Genomic DNA, 14,999 nt, shown 5'->3' with positions numbered 1-14,999 from the left:
AGAAGAGTTCTTCGTCAAGACAAAAAACCAAAAACCAAAACCAAAACCAAAAACAAACAAAAAAACCCACAAAAATAAAAAAAACTAGTTTTAGTTCACTTGATATCTTCTTTTGTTTGTTTGTTTTTTTGGTTTCTTTCCTCTGTAGCTTTGGAGCCTGTCCTGGAATTAGCACTTTTAGACCAGGCCTGCCTCTGCCTACCCAGTGCTGGGATTAAAGGCGTGCACCACCTCCGCCCGGCAATATCTTGATTTATTGAATAAACTGATAACCGAATATAACAAAGTAGGCTGCCGGGCAGGTGCACGCCTTTAATCCCAGCATTTGGGAGGTAGAGGCTGGCAGGGGCCTCTGTGAGCTCAAGGTCAGCGAGCTCTGGAACAGCCGGACGGTTTGGTTACACAGAGAAACCCTGTCTCGAAAAAAAAAAAAAAAAAAAAAAGATAAAACCAAAAAAAAATCCACCACCACCACTAAAACTAAACCAGTCAGGCAGATCAGCAGTGGAGCATGGCTTTAATTCCAGCACTCTCCAGGAGGTAGAGGCAGGCCGATCTTTGTGAGTTTAAGGCCAGCCTGATCTCATCATAAACCCCAGGACAGCCAGAACTACATGGACTGCATATCAAAGAGAGACTATGATTCAAAATTAAAGAAAAAAATTTAAAAAGCCCACAACTACCTAAATGTGTAAAATAAAAATTAAATAAACCCGATTAACCCATAATCTGCAGCCATACTTTTTAGGTGACTCCAATTTAGCATTAAAGTTGATTACTATTAATAAGAATTGAGAGGAATGACCACCTCCCTGTGCGCACAGAAAAACTTAAAAGGGTAACAGTTTCTTCAATAAGCCATAACGTGGGGGCGGGACGGCAGTTATCAGACGCCATAGTTTGTCTTCCTGGGCAATATTTAAAAAAAAAATGTTTCTTAAGGACGTGTTTTAATTTTTAAGGGACAGATACCAATATTTTTTTATCTCATGATCCGGAATATAATTTTAAATATTTCAAATATTCTATACTAAACGGCAGCTGTGAAAACACATGCATCAGAAATTAAAACACCAAGCTTTAAATCAGCTTTCGTTTGGCGGTTTCCCGCTCTTGGAACGCAAAGAAAACCGCCTCTGTGGACCGGAAAGGCCAACGCTGACGCTACCGGTTACCATAGTGAAGTTCGGTCGGCCATTTTTAATGTGGTCAGTCCTAATGCATCCGGTGACGGCAGGAAGAGGAGGGCGGGACGCTGGAGAAATTAGACCAATAGAAGCATGGAAAGGAAATACGCTGCCTGTTACCAGGCACGAACCGAAGAGCGCGCGACCGGAGGCGGAAGGCGTTAGGCAAACTAGTCCGGTCTCAGGAAGCAGTTTCGGCGGCCGAGCGGAACTATGGCCTTATAGCGGAAAGGTTTCTGCCCGGAGTTTGACGACTGCTTCCGTTACACAGCGGAAGTGTGGTTCGCCAAAGGACGATTCTTGGACGAATTTGGCCTCTGCTGCATGCTCGGCCGGAATCATGTCGAGTTTGGCGGTGAGAGACCCGGCCATGGATCGATCACTGCGTTCTGTGTTCGTGGGGAACATTCCGTACGAGGCGACGGAGGAGCAGCTGAAGGACATTTTCTCGGAGGTTGGTTCGGTTGTCAGTTTCCGTCTCGTGTACGATAGAGAGACAGGAAAGCCCAAAGGGTATGGCTTCTGCGAGTACCAAGACCAGGAGACTGCGCTTAGTGCTATGCGGAACCTCAACGGGCGAGAATTTAGTGGGAGGGCGCTTCGGGTGGACAATGCTGCCAGCGAAAAGAACAAGGAGGAGTTAAAGAGCCTGGGCCCGGCAGCGCCCATCATTGACTCTCCCTACGGGGACCCTATTGATCCAGAAGATGCTCCAGAATCGATTACTAGAGCAGTCGCCAGCCTGCCCCCTGAGCAGATGTTCGAGCTGATGAAGCAAATGAAGTTGTGCGTCCAAAACAGTCACCAGGAAGCTCGAAACATGCTGCTTCAGAACCCACAGCTGGCGTACGCTCTACTGCAGGCCCAGGTGGTGATGCGAATCATGGATCCAGAGATCGCACTGAAAATCTTGCATCGTAAGATACACGTCACACCACTGATCCCAGGCAAATCTCAGCCTGTCCCTGGGCCTGTCCCTGGTGGTCCAGGCCCTGGCGGTCCAGGCCCTGGTCCCGGCCCCGGCCCTGCCACTGCCCCTGGGCTCTGCCCGGGACCTAATGTGATGCTGAACCAACAAAATCCTTCAGCCCCTCAGCCTCAGCATTTGCCAAGAAGACCTGTGAAGGACATTCCTCCTCTGATGCAGACATCTATACAGGGAGGAATTCCAGCTCCGGGGCCAATGCCAGCCGCGGTTTCTGGACCTGGACCTGGGTCCTTAACTCCAGGAGGAGCAATGCAGCCACAAGTGGGCATGCCCGTGGTTGGTCCCGTGCCCTTAGAGCGAGGACAGATGCAGATGTCAGATCCGAGACCTCCAATACCTCGTGGACCCATGCCTTCTGCTGGCATACCTCCTCGAGGACTCCTGGGAGATGCTCCAAATGACCCACGCGGAGGGACTTTGCTGTCAGTTACTGGAGAAGTGGTAGAACCCAGAGGTTATATGGGTCCACCCCACCAGGGGCCCCCCATGCACCATGGCCATGACAGCCGTGGCCCTTCCTCGCATGATATGAGAGGAGGACCATTAGCAGCAGATCCTAGAATGCTCATCGGAGAGCCCAGAGGTCCCATGATAGATCAAAGAGGTCTACCTATGGATGGGAGAGGGGCTAGAGAGGCTCGAGGGATGGAGACTCGCCCCATGGAAACTGAGGTCTTGGAACCACGAGGAATGGAGAGAAGAATGGAGACCTGCGCGATGGAAGCCAGAGGCATGGAAGCAAGAGGCATGGATGCAAGAGGACTAGAGATGAGGGGCCCTGGCCCTAGTTCCAGAGGCCCAATGACTGGTGGAATCCAGGGGCCTGGCCCTATTAGTATGGGGGCAGGTGGCCCTCAGGGACCTAGACAGGTTCCAAACATTGCAGGAGTGGGAAATCCTGGAGGTGGTATGCAGGGAGCAGGTATACAAGGAGCAGGGATGCAGGGAGCAGGCATGCAAGGAGGAGGAATGCAGGCAGCAGGCATGCAAGGAGGAGGCATTCAAGGAGGGATGCAGGGAGCTGGCATGCAAGGAGGAGGGATGCAGGGAGCTAGTAAGCAAGGTGCAGGCCAGCCTAGCAGTTTTAGCCCTGGGCAAAGCCAGGTAACGCCTCAAGATCAAGAAAAGGCAGCTTTGATCATGCAAGTTCTTCAGCTGACTGCAGACCAGATTGCCATGCTGCCTCCCGAGCAAAGGCAGAGTATCTTGATCTTAAAGGAGCAAATCCAGAAATCCACTGGTGCTTCTTGAAAGGTTTCTCATTAGGAAGTACTTAGTTATTCCTTCAGTGTTTATTGTGTGGCCTGAAAGGGCTGCAGAATGCTATCTTTTGTGTTGCCATACTGTAATGATAGGAGGTTTCCCTCTCCCTGGACCTTAGTCATATTTCTAGTCTTTTCCTGTTTTCCTTTTGATTGAGGGTGGGGATGGAGGGAGTGGGCCTGTTCACTTTGTCACTGTGACTCCACTAGGAACCCTGGAAAGAACATCATACCAGATAAGGTGATGCGAGAAGGTGCAGTGATAGTAACGTCTGCACTGTGTGTGCTGCATTTTAGAAATAGTGAGTAAGCTGAGAACTACAGAAACATTGAAAGTAGCCTGTTCCAATATTGTTGCACTAACACAGTTGAAAGATGTTTAGTTGCATATTGAACTGAATGTCAAAATGTGAAGATACACTTTGGTAAACCAAAATACTAATTCTATTTTGAAGGCAGTAGAGTGCGGTGTTGAGGTCAACGTTTTAGTTATTTTGAATTATTTTGAAATGTTAGAGGTCTGTGGTAAAATTTGTGACAACGGAACTATTTTTTAGAAGCTCTGTTACCAGAAAACTCAAGATGATGCTTCATTTATCTGGCTCTTCCAAAACTGTTAATATCCTTGCCTGATCCAAGTTGTTACATTTAAGTCTCCTGATGAGACTAAAGTTATTGCTTAATGTATATCTCAAAAAAATTCTTAAGCCTTACGTCTGGTTGAATAATTGTGTGACATTATCTAAAAGAGTCGGTCAGATCCGGAGTTGAGCTTTCTTGAATAGTGGTTTTAGTCCGTACACCTCCCAAGTTCCTGATAAGCCACTTTCCATACACAGATGCAGTCCATTTGATTGGCAGGAAGTTAGAAATCTTGGGCTTAACATTTTGACTTTTCTTACAGTCTGATGACTACGTTCCTATCATCATCTTACTAGAACTGAGGCCCAAGTAGATGACAACTCTGCTCAGTTTAACTTACTATTTTAATTCTTACATCAAAGCCATTTGGTCATATACATTCCTACAAGATATATTTTAAAATAAGGAATGTGGAGTTTATATTTCCCTTAGAGCTACAATCTTATTTTTTAGCTTTGAGCGTGTGGCACCTAGACATTGTGTCATAGTTCATGAAAGAAGCACAAGCTCCCACATGACCAAGTGACCTTCCTCTGTAGGTTAATAAACACCCATCCTCAGAGGAACAGGAGCCTTAGGGGTTTTCCCCTTGCAAAGGTTCTTGCATTTTAAGTGTACAAAGTTTTCATCCCTGGGCTGTTTTCCTACAGTTTAGTTGTTTTGTGCTAGTGTTAAGCTTCCTGTGTTTCTTCTTCCTCCCCTGTGCTGGAGTGAATTAGTGTTTGTATCTTTGTGCTAGTTCTGGCTGATTGCAATTGCTTGTTTCCTTTGAAATTATAGTTCCTGCTCCCCCAAAAGAGAAAAGAAATTATAGTTCCTAGCCCCAAACTTCTCACCGACTTGACTAGTCTTTGTTATAAGAAAAATCTCTGCACTGTTTAATGAAACATAAATAAAAAGGTTGTATAATTAAGGTATTTTGTATGTTTAATTTCTTTTAATACATTGGGAAGTACCTTCTTTTAAGGGATATATACATATAATTAAAAAAAGCAAAATAAGGAAATTGGTGGAAATCCTTTTAATTATCTCTTTAATTGTATATGTGGTTCAGTAGCTGGAATACCGGGACGACTCTGCCACTCCTGTGATCAGCAGCGGCATCCGGGTGATCCTGCCCACGTTAGATATAATTGGTGTGCAGCGACAGCATTTGATTTTCTGTAAAGTACTATGTCACTCTATCCACAGCCCCCAACTTTTACTGCTTATAATAGACAGCAAATAGGGGCCATGAGAAGTGACTTACTTATTCTTGTATGTGCTATAATTAAAGAAACATGAAAATACGGGTAAAACATTCCGTTTTAGTTGAAAAAAATCTCATTAAGAACAAGTTTATCCCCAGGGGACTGAGGTTGATCACAAAACACATGAACTATAACACTATTTTCATTAAGATACAAATTATAGAAGAAAGTGCCTGTAATCTTCAAAGAGAGGTGGGGGCAGAAGAATGAGGAGTTTGTGGTCATCTTGGGCCACTTTCATTTCTTTAGGGTTTCCCATTCTCAGGTAGTACATGCTTCATATGAAGATTGAATTTCACTAGTACCTTCCCCATTACTGATGATTGATAAGCAAATGAATTTCCCAGAGTTTCCAATTTTGGTTATAAGGTATAACACTGATGTGGATCTTGGCTAAGGTAGGTTAATCTAAGTGAAATTGTATAGATGGCTGGAATTTTGGTGGGAAAGCTTTCCTTTTGTTTTTTTTTTTTGTTTGTTTGTTTGTTTTTCCTGGTTTTTTTTCAAGACAAGGTTTCTCTGTAGCTTTGATGCCTGTCCTGGAACTAGCTCTTGTAAACCAGGCTGGCCTCGAACTCACAGAGATCCGCCTGCCTCTGCCTCCTGAGTGCTGGGATTAAAGGCGTGTGCCACTACCACCTAGCTGGAAAAGCGTTTTTTAAAATGTGTATTACAGCTTGCAAAGCTTGCTTTTCCATACTATGATGGGACATTAAGAAAGCCTGCAGAACCTCATCTCTGGTGTGTCAGGTCTTGGACAATTACAGGCAGACGCATCCTGAGCTTTCTCACTAAGTTGTCTCTGCTTGGATATCTCCGGTAGAAGTATGTTTCTCATGGGGTATTTTCAAGAATACAACCAAGGAGATTTATACTGAGGAAATTATTCATATTTTATTAATATAAATTAATATTAGCAAAGCTATATGTCAATAAGTACTATTTATGTATATAGTATTAATGTATATATGCTTATATAGTTTAGATATAATAATAAGACCTTTTAATGGTTTTATGTGTGTTTATGCATTCAAACAAAAGTTTTTCTTGTTTGAAAATCTTTTTGAGACAAAGTCACGCTATCAAAAAGTAAACACACCAGGTTTTTAATAAATACTATAATAAGAGTACTCAGCTACCAGATACATAGGAAAATATTACTTTATAACTGACTTGATTTAAGGTAAATAAAATACACTAAATCTTTGACTAAATAATTTTGTGTGATTCAGTATGCACAGTATTTATAGGACATTTAGAATGAACAGATTGTAAAAAAAAATTTTCTTTTTAATCTACTAAATTAATGATCTGTCAACATTGGAAATAGAATGGATAATCTTATGGGCAAAGAGAAATGAAAAGTTTCCTCCAAACCATTGTGTTTCTCTTACTTAATTGCTTCTTTTAAATCAGAATTCTGTCGTTCCGTGAAAAATATTCTGCAGTAATTCTGCAGAAATGTATGAGCCAGGTTTGCACCCACCTCCTCTTAACTGCCAGCTGCCTGCAGTTCACACGAAGTGACTTGTCCTGATTTTCAGAATCCACTGACATGTTTCTTGTGGACTTTAATGAAAAGGTTCCAAATTAATCTTCCTCAGAAAAAAATTAATTTGCAGTAACTCAGTTTTCAATTCCCGTTGTCTTAAGCATTAGCTGTAATAGCATTTGAAATGTGTATCAAGTTAAACAATAGCGCAGTGGAGTTAATGTAATGGGACTTTATTGGCTTTGCATAAAGCATTAACATTCATAAAAAATACTTGATATCCTAAGAATCACACTTCCTCACATGTTGGATCACTATAATAGCATACAGCATGACCAAAATATTGGCAGAATGAAACAGAATAAATTGCCTATTAGAATTTACTCTTTCCTTTGAGGCTATTCCTAAAATGACTTCATCTTTAGGTACTGGTGAGGCAAAGTTGTCTGCCCCATCTCTTCGGCAACAGAGGAAATAAGCTGCTGCAGCGTCTAGGATTGTCACTGTTTACTGCCAACATCTTGTCACCGAATACCTTCAGGCAAGAACTACTGACTTGATGGCCAGCCAGCCAAGGGATTCTGTCTGCACGCAGGTTTTGTTTGACTAGCTCAGTTTTCTCAAAACTTATTTTTAATGTCTATGTTTCTCCAGTTCTGCCACAGACTCCACCTCTTCTTTGACTTGTGCAGTTAGAAGACTACCAGTCAATCCCTATAATACTTTCGACTAAACTGTTTTGTGTAAACACACGGCTTTCCTGTCCAGTGGAATCATCAGTGTCTAATTTGACCAGTATGAAGTAAGACAGTATGTTTGGCAAGTGATTTCTTAAGGGGACTCAATGTAAAGGCCAACAAAATAGCTCAGCAAACCAAAACAATGAAAGACCACGAACTGTTAATATAGTTTTCTATGTTGGCCAAAGAGAGTTCCACAATGCCTGGCCAAATATACGTTTTGTTCTCATAAACTTTAGGCACTTTTAGTAAATATTTACCCCAAATACCTACATTATCTTTTTTTTAAAAAATTTATTTGTGTGTGTGTGTTTCCTACACATTACTGAAGTCCTAGACAAAAATATATTTAAATGGTCTTTCTCCTTTTCCATTTTCTTGTTATTTTTTTATCTCATGTCTTTGTTTGCTTTTTGTCACAATATATTTGTGTGTGTGTGTGTGTGTGTGTGTGTGTGTGTAAACATAGAAGTCAAGGACAACCTGTGGGAGGTGTTTCTCTTCTACCATGTGGAACCCAGAGATTGAATTTAGGCAGGTAGACTTGGGGGCAAATACCTTTATCCAGCTAGCCACCTTGTTGCCCACCCTTCTTTTTGATTTGTCAAGAGTAGTTACCTTCTCTGAACACCACTTAAATATTTAATAGGACTGAACTGTGTTCTTCCAATCTTTTTCAGAGCATATTAGTTTATGCACATGAAATTTGATGACAGCCATTACTGAACTACTAATTATTATTCTTGTCTTGTAGTTATGGCAACTGTGTTTGGCCCCAAACTTCTGTTTTGTTTATTACTATAATATACAGATGTGAAACCAGACTAGTGGTGCATGCTAATTTAATCCCAGCATTCAGGAGATTTAGGCAGGCAGATCTCTGGGTTCAAGGTTAACCTGATCTACAGAACAAGTTCCAGGATATTCAGGGCTGTACAGAGAAACCCTGTCTAGAAAAAAAGTGTCTCTATGTGTATAATCATAAATAGGTAAACATAAAGGTCAACATTTAGGTAAATAATGTGTATGTAAAGTATGTTGCAAAAACACATGACTATTTAAAACTGTTGAGTGATTTGAAATGATATGTGTATGTGTAAATCACATCAGTTGTGTTTTATTGTAAGTTAACACCCTGCTTGTGCTATTTATTTTATAAGTTTGATATGATATAGGTATAAACTGACATAAGTATGAAAGGTTAGTTCTATGAAAACTATTGAATACATAAGAAAGATTTTATAAAATTACATTAAAAATAAATGCTAAATTCTGCAGGAGAAAGATTACTTTTTAAATATTTTAGCAGAGCATGGTAGCATACGCCTTTAATCCTAGCATTCAGGAGGCAGTGACAGGCAGATGGATCAGTGAAGCGAGCCGTCCTGGTCTACACGGTATGGCCCTGTCTCAAAACCAAAAATTGCTTTAAACATATTTGGATAAGTATTCAAATCTTTTAATCCATTCATTCCTCATTTCAGCTGAAAGGAACTTTGAAGGTTTGACAGATCGTGTCATGTCAGTTTTCTCAGGAATTTTTCAGATCATGAAAGGGAAAACCTCCTCAGGAAATCTTAGGCTTGGTGCTGCTGATCATTGGCCCTCCATCTCCACAGGGATCGCTCAACACAGACAGCAGCTTGTCACCTTTCTGGCCCTCCTCCCTCTGGCTCTCCCTGGGGTTAACCGCTCAGGCAAAGTGGATATACTTTAATCTCTCCCTAATTAAAGCGGTCCTTGAACCGGCAGTGTGGGTATCACCTGGGAGCCTGTTAGAAATGAAGACTCTTGTGTCGCACCCCAAACCTGCTGAGTCAGAATTTACATTTTAATAAAATCTCCAGGGACCGTAGCCAAAAGTTTCCTTGTCAAAACACTGCCTAAAACATAATTATAAAATAATAAAATGGAAAACAAAGTACTTTAAAGACTACTATTTTGAGGAGGTTTTCATTTACTCAGTAACACAGAAGACCAAAACTGGGGGGAAAAACTCCACCCAATCCGAGGACTTTATAAGGGGGAGCACTTTAACTGGAGGCCACACTGAGCAATGGAGCACGTGAAGAGAAGTCTTCTTTGTTTAAGGATAATCGTGTGAACACCAACCCTGCTTGAAGTTGCCTTGAGAAGACACTTGAGTGTATTTAGCCTATGTATGTGAACCCTTCATTTTTCTCCTGAGCAAAGGAGAAGTTAGGTAAAATCTGACAGACATAATACATTTACATTTTATTACATATTATCACTTAAAACGTTGCAAATAGACGTGGCCCTCCTTGGGATGGATGACACCTTTCATATAAAATATTATTTCATAATCTCTTTATTTTTCCCCACTCCAGCAAGTTACTGATAATCTAAACTACCCACGAGAAAGCTAGCTTTACCTTACATAGGATACGACACTTTCTTTGGTAAATATCATTTCCTGGGAGCCAGAAACATTTCCTAGGAATTTCTCACATATCATATCCTTTAGGCAGTGGAAGGACTCTTAAAGGAATAAGGTCTTTTTGCTCATGATTCAGTGAGAATTAACTCCTGACAGAATTCTGCTGCAAAACCCTTTGCCAACTGCAGTAAGTGTCCTGACGTCACAAAGGGAGAAGGCCAATAACAATAGAACCGCCAAGGGATCTGCCCAGTATCCAAAATCGTCTCAAAACTCTATACTGCAATTTGTGCCTTTTAGGGTAGTCTTTGACTCTCACATAATTACGGATATAAATGAACCAAATCAACATTTGAAAATTAAGCAAATTAGGGTTTTGGTTTTCTTCAAAAGTTTGCATTGAGTTTAAGTGGTTAATCTTAAAACCTTTCCAGCAACCAATTCTAAATTCAAAGTAGCACCGAGGTGCTGATGTCTGAGGCTGTCAAGGTGCCCTGGAAACATGAGCCTCATCCCTGCTCATATCTGTTCAGACTCTATTTCAGAACTAACCTTGGTCTCTAAAGGTTTGCCCGAACAGATTTGCGGTGTTAGAATTTGGGGAGAAGTGTGGGCTGTTCAGGATCTTTAGTTGATGGAGATTCTGTTGTCTTCAGAATAAAAGATATTTTAGCAGTTTTCCCTAGTTCATGTATGGGGAGATGCAAACTCGTAAAGCTTTGACAAGTTCTCCCAAGAACTAAACACTAATACTGCTAAAACTGGGTTTAGTTTATCAAGAATAAAAAACAAAATTTAGAATGGAAACATATTTATATGGCTTGCTAACAGGTTGCTTAAAAGGAGTTTATAAAGCAGGGTGTTTGCCTGGGGGCTTCATCCCAGCTCCTGGTGAAAGACCCCCTCCCCACGGAGGGTCAAGAAAGCCCACCAAATGGTGACTCCTCCCCAGGAAGGTCAAGACCACTCCCACAGGCTACTTAAACTGTCCCCCTCCCCCAATGAACATGCGGTCTTTGGGTTTTGCGTGATCTTCCCTCGTCATCCTTTTCATTAAACGTGGGCGTCTTTATTCAGTCTAATTTGGTCTGATTGGAATTGTGTCGGCGGAAAGGCTCATCTTATGAAAGATTCCTAACACGGTATTTTTCTTAATTAGGTCTAATCAATACCCAATCCAAAAGATCTATGATCTGTGCAGACTACATGTCATAAAACTTGCCAGTGGAAAGTACACAATGCGATAGATTTGACCGTATTCCTAAAAGCAAGAAGCCAGCAGTACAGCCAACTTTAGAGCACAGTCGTCACTTTAAGAAGAAACCCTGTGTTGACCAGCACCCACCCCTACCCTCATTCTCACAAAGTCAACCCTTGGAAACCACAGATACACTCTATCCACATGCGGGACATTTTGTACAAATGAACTTATACATGATATGACCCTTATGACAATTCCACTTAGTATAATCTTTTTAATATTTATATGTGCTGTATTGTAGCAATAATATTAGTATCCCATTGTATGAATATGGCACGTTTTCTCTCTGTCAATCACAAACAGTGTAGTTCTGAGTATTTGTGAGCTCATTTCTGTATGCATGTGTTTTTCCCTTCTCTTGGGTATAAACCAGAAATGGGACTACCACATCATGTAAGAACTCCTTAGATGAACTGAACTGGCAGACTGTTTTGATGTAGTCTTTTTTTGGGGGGAGGGGGTGGTAGTGGCTGTATGAGATTATCTATGTAGCCCTGGCTGTCCTGGAACTCAGTGAGCATAGCAGGCTGGTCTTGAACTCACAGAGATCTGACTGCCTCAACCTGAGTGCTGGAATTAAATTTCTATTTTTATCCACTGTGATTCACTACTACAAATAAAGCAACATTTTTCTTTTTCTTTCTAAAGATTTATTTATTATATATACAGTGTTCTGCCTGTATGCCAGAAGATGGCATTGGATCTCATCATAGATGGTTGTGAGCCACCATGTGGTTACTGGGAATTGAACTCTGGACCTCTGGAAGAGCAGCTGGTGCTCTTAACCTCTTAGTCATCTCTCCAGCTCAACATTTTTCTCAACATTTTTCTTAATTTCAGCATTTCTATTGTAGGTAAGCAGATAATCTCATGACACGATCTTTAAAATATGAGAAATTATTTCTTTCATGATTTACAAATTGACCTGAGGACTAGAGAGATGGCTCAGAAGTTAAGAGCACTGGCTGCTCTTCCAGAGGTCCTGAGTTCATCTCCCAGCAACCACATGGTGGCTCACAACATCTGTAATGAGATCTAGTGTCCTCTTCTGCTAGTAGGTATACTTGCCGACAGAATACTACATAAATAATAATTGAATAAATTTTTGAAAAAAACAAAAAATTGACCTGAAGTTGTGGTGTGGGAAGTCCTTCTGTCTATGTTTTGCTTTTATTGATTAACGAATAAAGCTGTTTCAGCCAGTGGCTTAGCAAAATAGGTCAAGGCAGGAGTTCCAACCAGATAGCAGAGGAGAAAGTAGGCGGAGTCAGAAGAAGCCATGTAGCCGTCCACTGGAGACAGATGCACCAGAACCTTGCCAATAAGCCAATAATCTGTGGTGATACACAGATTAATAGAAATGGGTTAATTTAAGACCTGAGAGTTAGCCAGAAATACGCTGAAGCTATTGGCAAAATAGTATTGCAAATAATATAGTTTCTGTGTGATTATGTTGGGGGTCTGAGCAGCCGGGAATGAATGAACAGCTTCCCCAACAAAGTTGGAATCAAGTGCTAGAAGGAAGGATTTTCAACAACTTCCTGGGACGCTTTTAAAAAAGTAGGCACTGTTTTCACTGCTTAGAGCTGCAAGGGTCGTCTCTGAAGGGAACTGGAAGTGCTTTCTCAGGAAGACAGACAGTATTGCAAAGTGAGCTTGGTCTCCACCAGCATTCAGATTCTACCTCTAGCACGTAGAATTTCTGGGACTCATTTCAATGTCTTAAGATTCTGCACACACACAAAAGAAGGAAAGAAAGAAAGAAAGAAAGAAAGAAAGAAAGAAAGAAAGAAAGAAAGAAAGAAAGAAAGAAAAGCAAAAAAAAGATTCTGCACACTAGGATAATTCCCATCTACTGTAGTTATGATGATTATTTGATAATGCACTGTCCACTATGCCTGTATAAAATATGCTTCCCATGTGTGGTATGTGATAGCTTTTGCTCTTATTATACATGCACATGTATAATAAGAGCAAACACACACATACACACACACACACACACATACACACACACACACACACACACTGTGGATTTGGAAGGCATAAAAGCAGCATGAAATTTAAGCCAGAGCTTTTCGCTTCTCTAGATTTTGAAAGACAAAGATCCATAGACATGAAAAAAATCATCAGAACTTATTTCCACCTCAAGAGTGAACAACAAAGAGAAACAATGAAACAAAAACACTCTAGGAACCTCCCACCTCAAAAAAGGAAAAAAGGGAACTCCTGAAAGGTAAGGCAGCAGGGTGTTTTAAACTGAGGTTGGACTGAGGCATAGGAGCAAAGCTAGCGACTCTCTGTACCCCTTTACTTACGTAGTAAAGTTGTGTTCTGTACAAGAAGAAAAGTAACACGGAGTTAACAAGGGTGACGGCAATCTGATGTGGAAAACCCTTCTGGCAGCTGACTCTGACCAACATATTGCTTCTGCAATCTTGTTTTGGACAAACCAGTGGAAATAACATCGGAATTTTATCTAGCTTGAGTTCTCATGGCTTATTTATTTCTAACCCCTCCTCCCCATAGTTTAATCCACACACTGGAAGGCAGATTTTCTAAAATATGTTTCCTTTGTCCAAGACAAACTTTAATAACTTTATAACAAAGCTTTGGGAAGTGTTTGTCCTTATTATAATGTTGTTTATAGGATGCATCTGTCTCGAATGCTTTAGTTGAGAGAAGTGTGATAATGTCTCATCCCTCCCTGCTTTTACTGTAGAATGACATATATGGTAAGTCTTTAGAATAAATAGATCACAACATTATGGTTCCATTAATCTTCGTTTAGTGGTTTGTAGTTCACACATAACTATGTTTCCAAATGGGACTGAAGGAAATAATCCTATAAATTTACATGCATTGGAAAAAAGATTTTACAAAATATTTACAGGCTCAAGTGAAGATTTTGAAAGCAACATGAATCCTATATTTATGGGTTTTTTTTTTGTAAACTGCAGCTCAAAGCTACAACAATCCTGAACTACATTAGAACCCAGATATTATATATGTAGCAGAATTTCAGGTTTATTTAGTATTTTTTAATGAGCATAACCTTTTTGAAAATAATTTATTTAACTTTATGTGTGTTGGTATGAAGGTGTCAGATCACCTGGAACTGGAGCTACAGACAGCTGTGAACTGCCATGTGGGTGCTGGGAATTGAACCCTGGTCCTCTAGAAGAGCAGCTCTTAACCACTGAGCCATCTCTCCAGTCCCCGAGCATAACCTTCTTTAACAACAACAGCATTAATTTAAACGTCATTTTTACCTTCACAAGGAGACCTGTGTAAAAACACTCACTGTTTGGGAAATATTCACTTTCAACAACTGCATTTCTCCATAAACTTTTACTTAGAAGACACATTTCCAGTTTTAAATATACAACTATATAATTAAATTAAATATAATAATATATTTCTGTGCTTCTGCTGTGGCAGCACTAACTATATGTAGTTATTGATAGCTTGTTCCTAGATAGCCCAACCTGTCAGAAATTAATTAACAAATTAGTTGCCTCACACCACTAGTATCCATCTTAGTACATAGTACAGGAAGTACTTAGTACATAGTACATAGTAAGGAAGACAGAAGTTACTTTCTGTCTAGAAATCATTTAGGTAGTTGTTTAAAAATCACAGGTGGAGGTATCTAGAGAGATGGCTCAGTGATTGAAAAACACATTTTGCTACTCCAACTCACAGCACTCACATCAGGTATCTTACAACTACCTGTAACTCCAGCTCTTTACGACCTGACACCCCCACCTGGCCTCTGA

General features: G+C 40.8%; 2 protein-coding genes across 4 annotated transcripts in view; one reads left to right on the top strand and one right to left on the bottom strand.

The window, feature by feature from the left end:
- Window positions 1–14,999, bottom strand: part of Prkg1 (protein kinase cGMP-dependent 1) — a 1,163,909-nt gene that overhangs the window by 504,645 nt on the left and 644,265 nt on the right. The gene's annotated exons all lie outside the window — the stretch shown is intronic.
- Cstf2t (cleavage stimulation factor subunit 2 tau variant) lies at window positions 1,434–4,992 on the top strand. Of its 2 annotated transcripts, XM_087908004.1 has the most exons (2): window positions 1,434–3,127; window positions 3,158–4,992. In XM_087908004.1, exons 1-2 carry the CDS (start codon window positions 1,528–1,530, stop codon window positions 3,424–3,426), a joined length of 1,869 nt encoding a protein of 622 aa, XP_087764130.1. In that variant the 5' UTR covers window positions 1,434–1,527; the 3' UTR covers window positions 3,427–4,992. The 2 variants fall into 2 exon arrangements, with proteins under 2 accessions (XP_087764130.1, XP_048294785.3); XM_048438828.3 differs by having other exon boundaries at window positions 1,435–4,992.

This window comes from Myodes glareolus, chromosome 7 (genome assembly GCF_982192425.1).
Source record: "Myodes glareolus chromosome 7, mMyoGla1.1, whole genome shotgun sequence".
Taxonomy (NCBI): domain Eukaryota; kingdom Metazoa; phylum Chordata; class Mammalia; order Rodentia; family Cricetidae; genus Myodes; species Myodes glareolus.
This window is presented reverse-complemented; position numbering and strand designations above follow the sequence as displayed.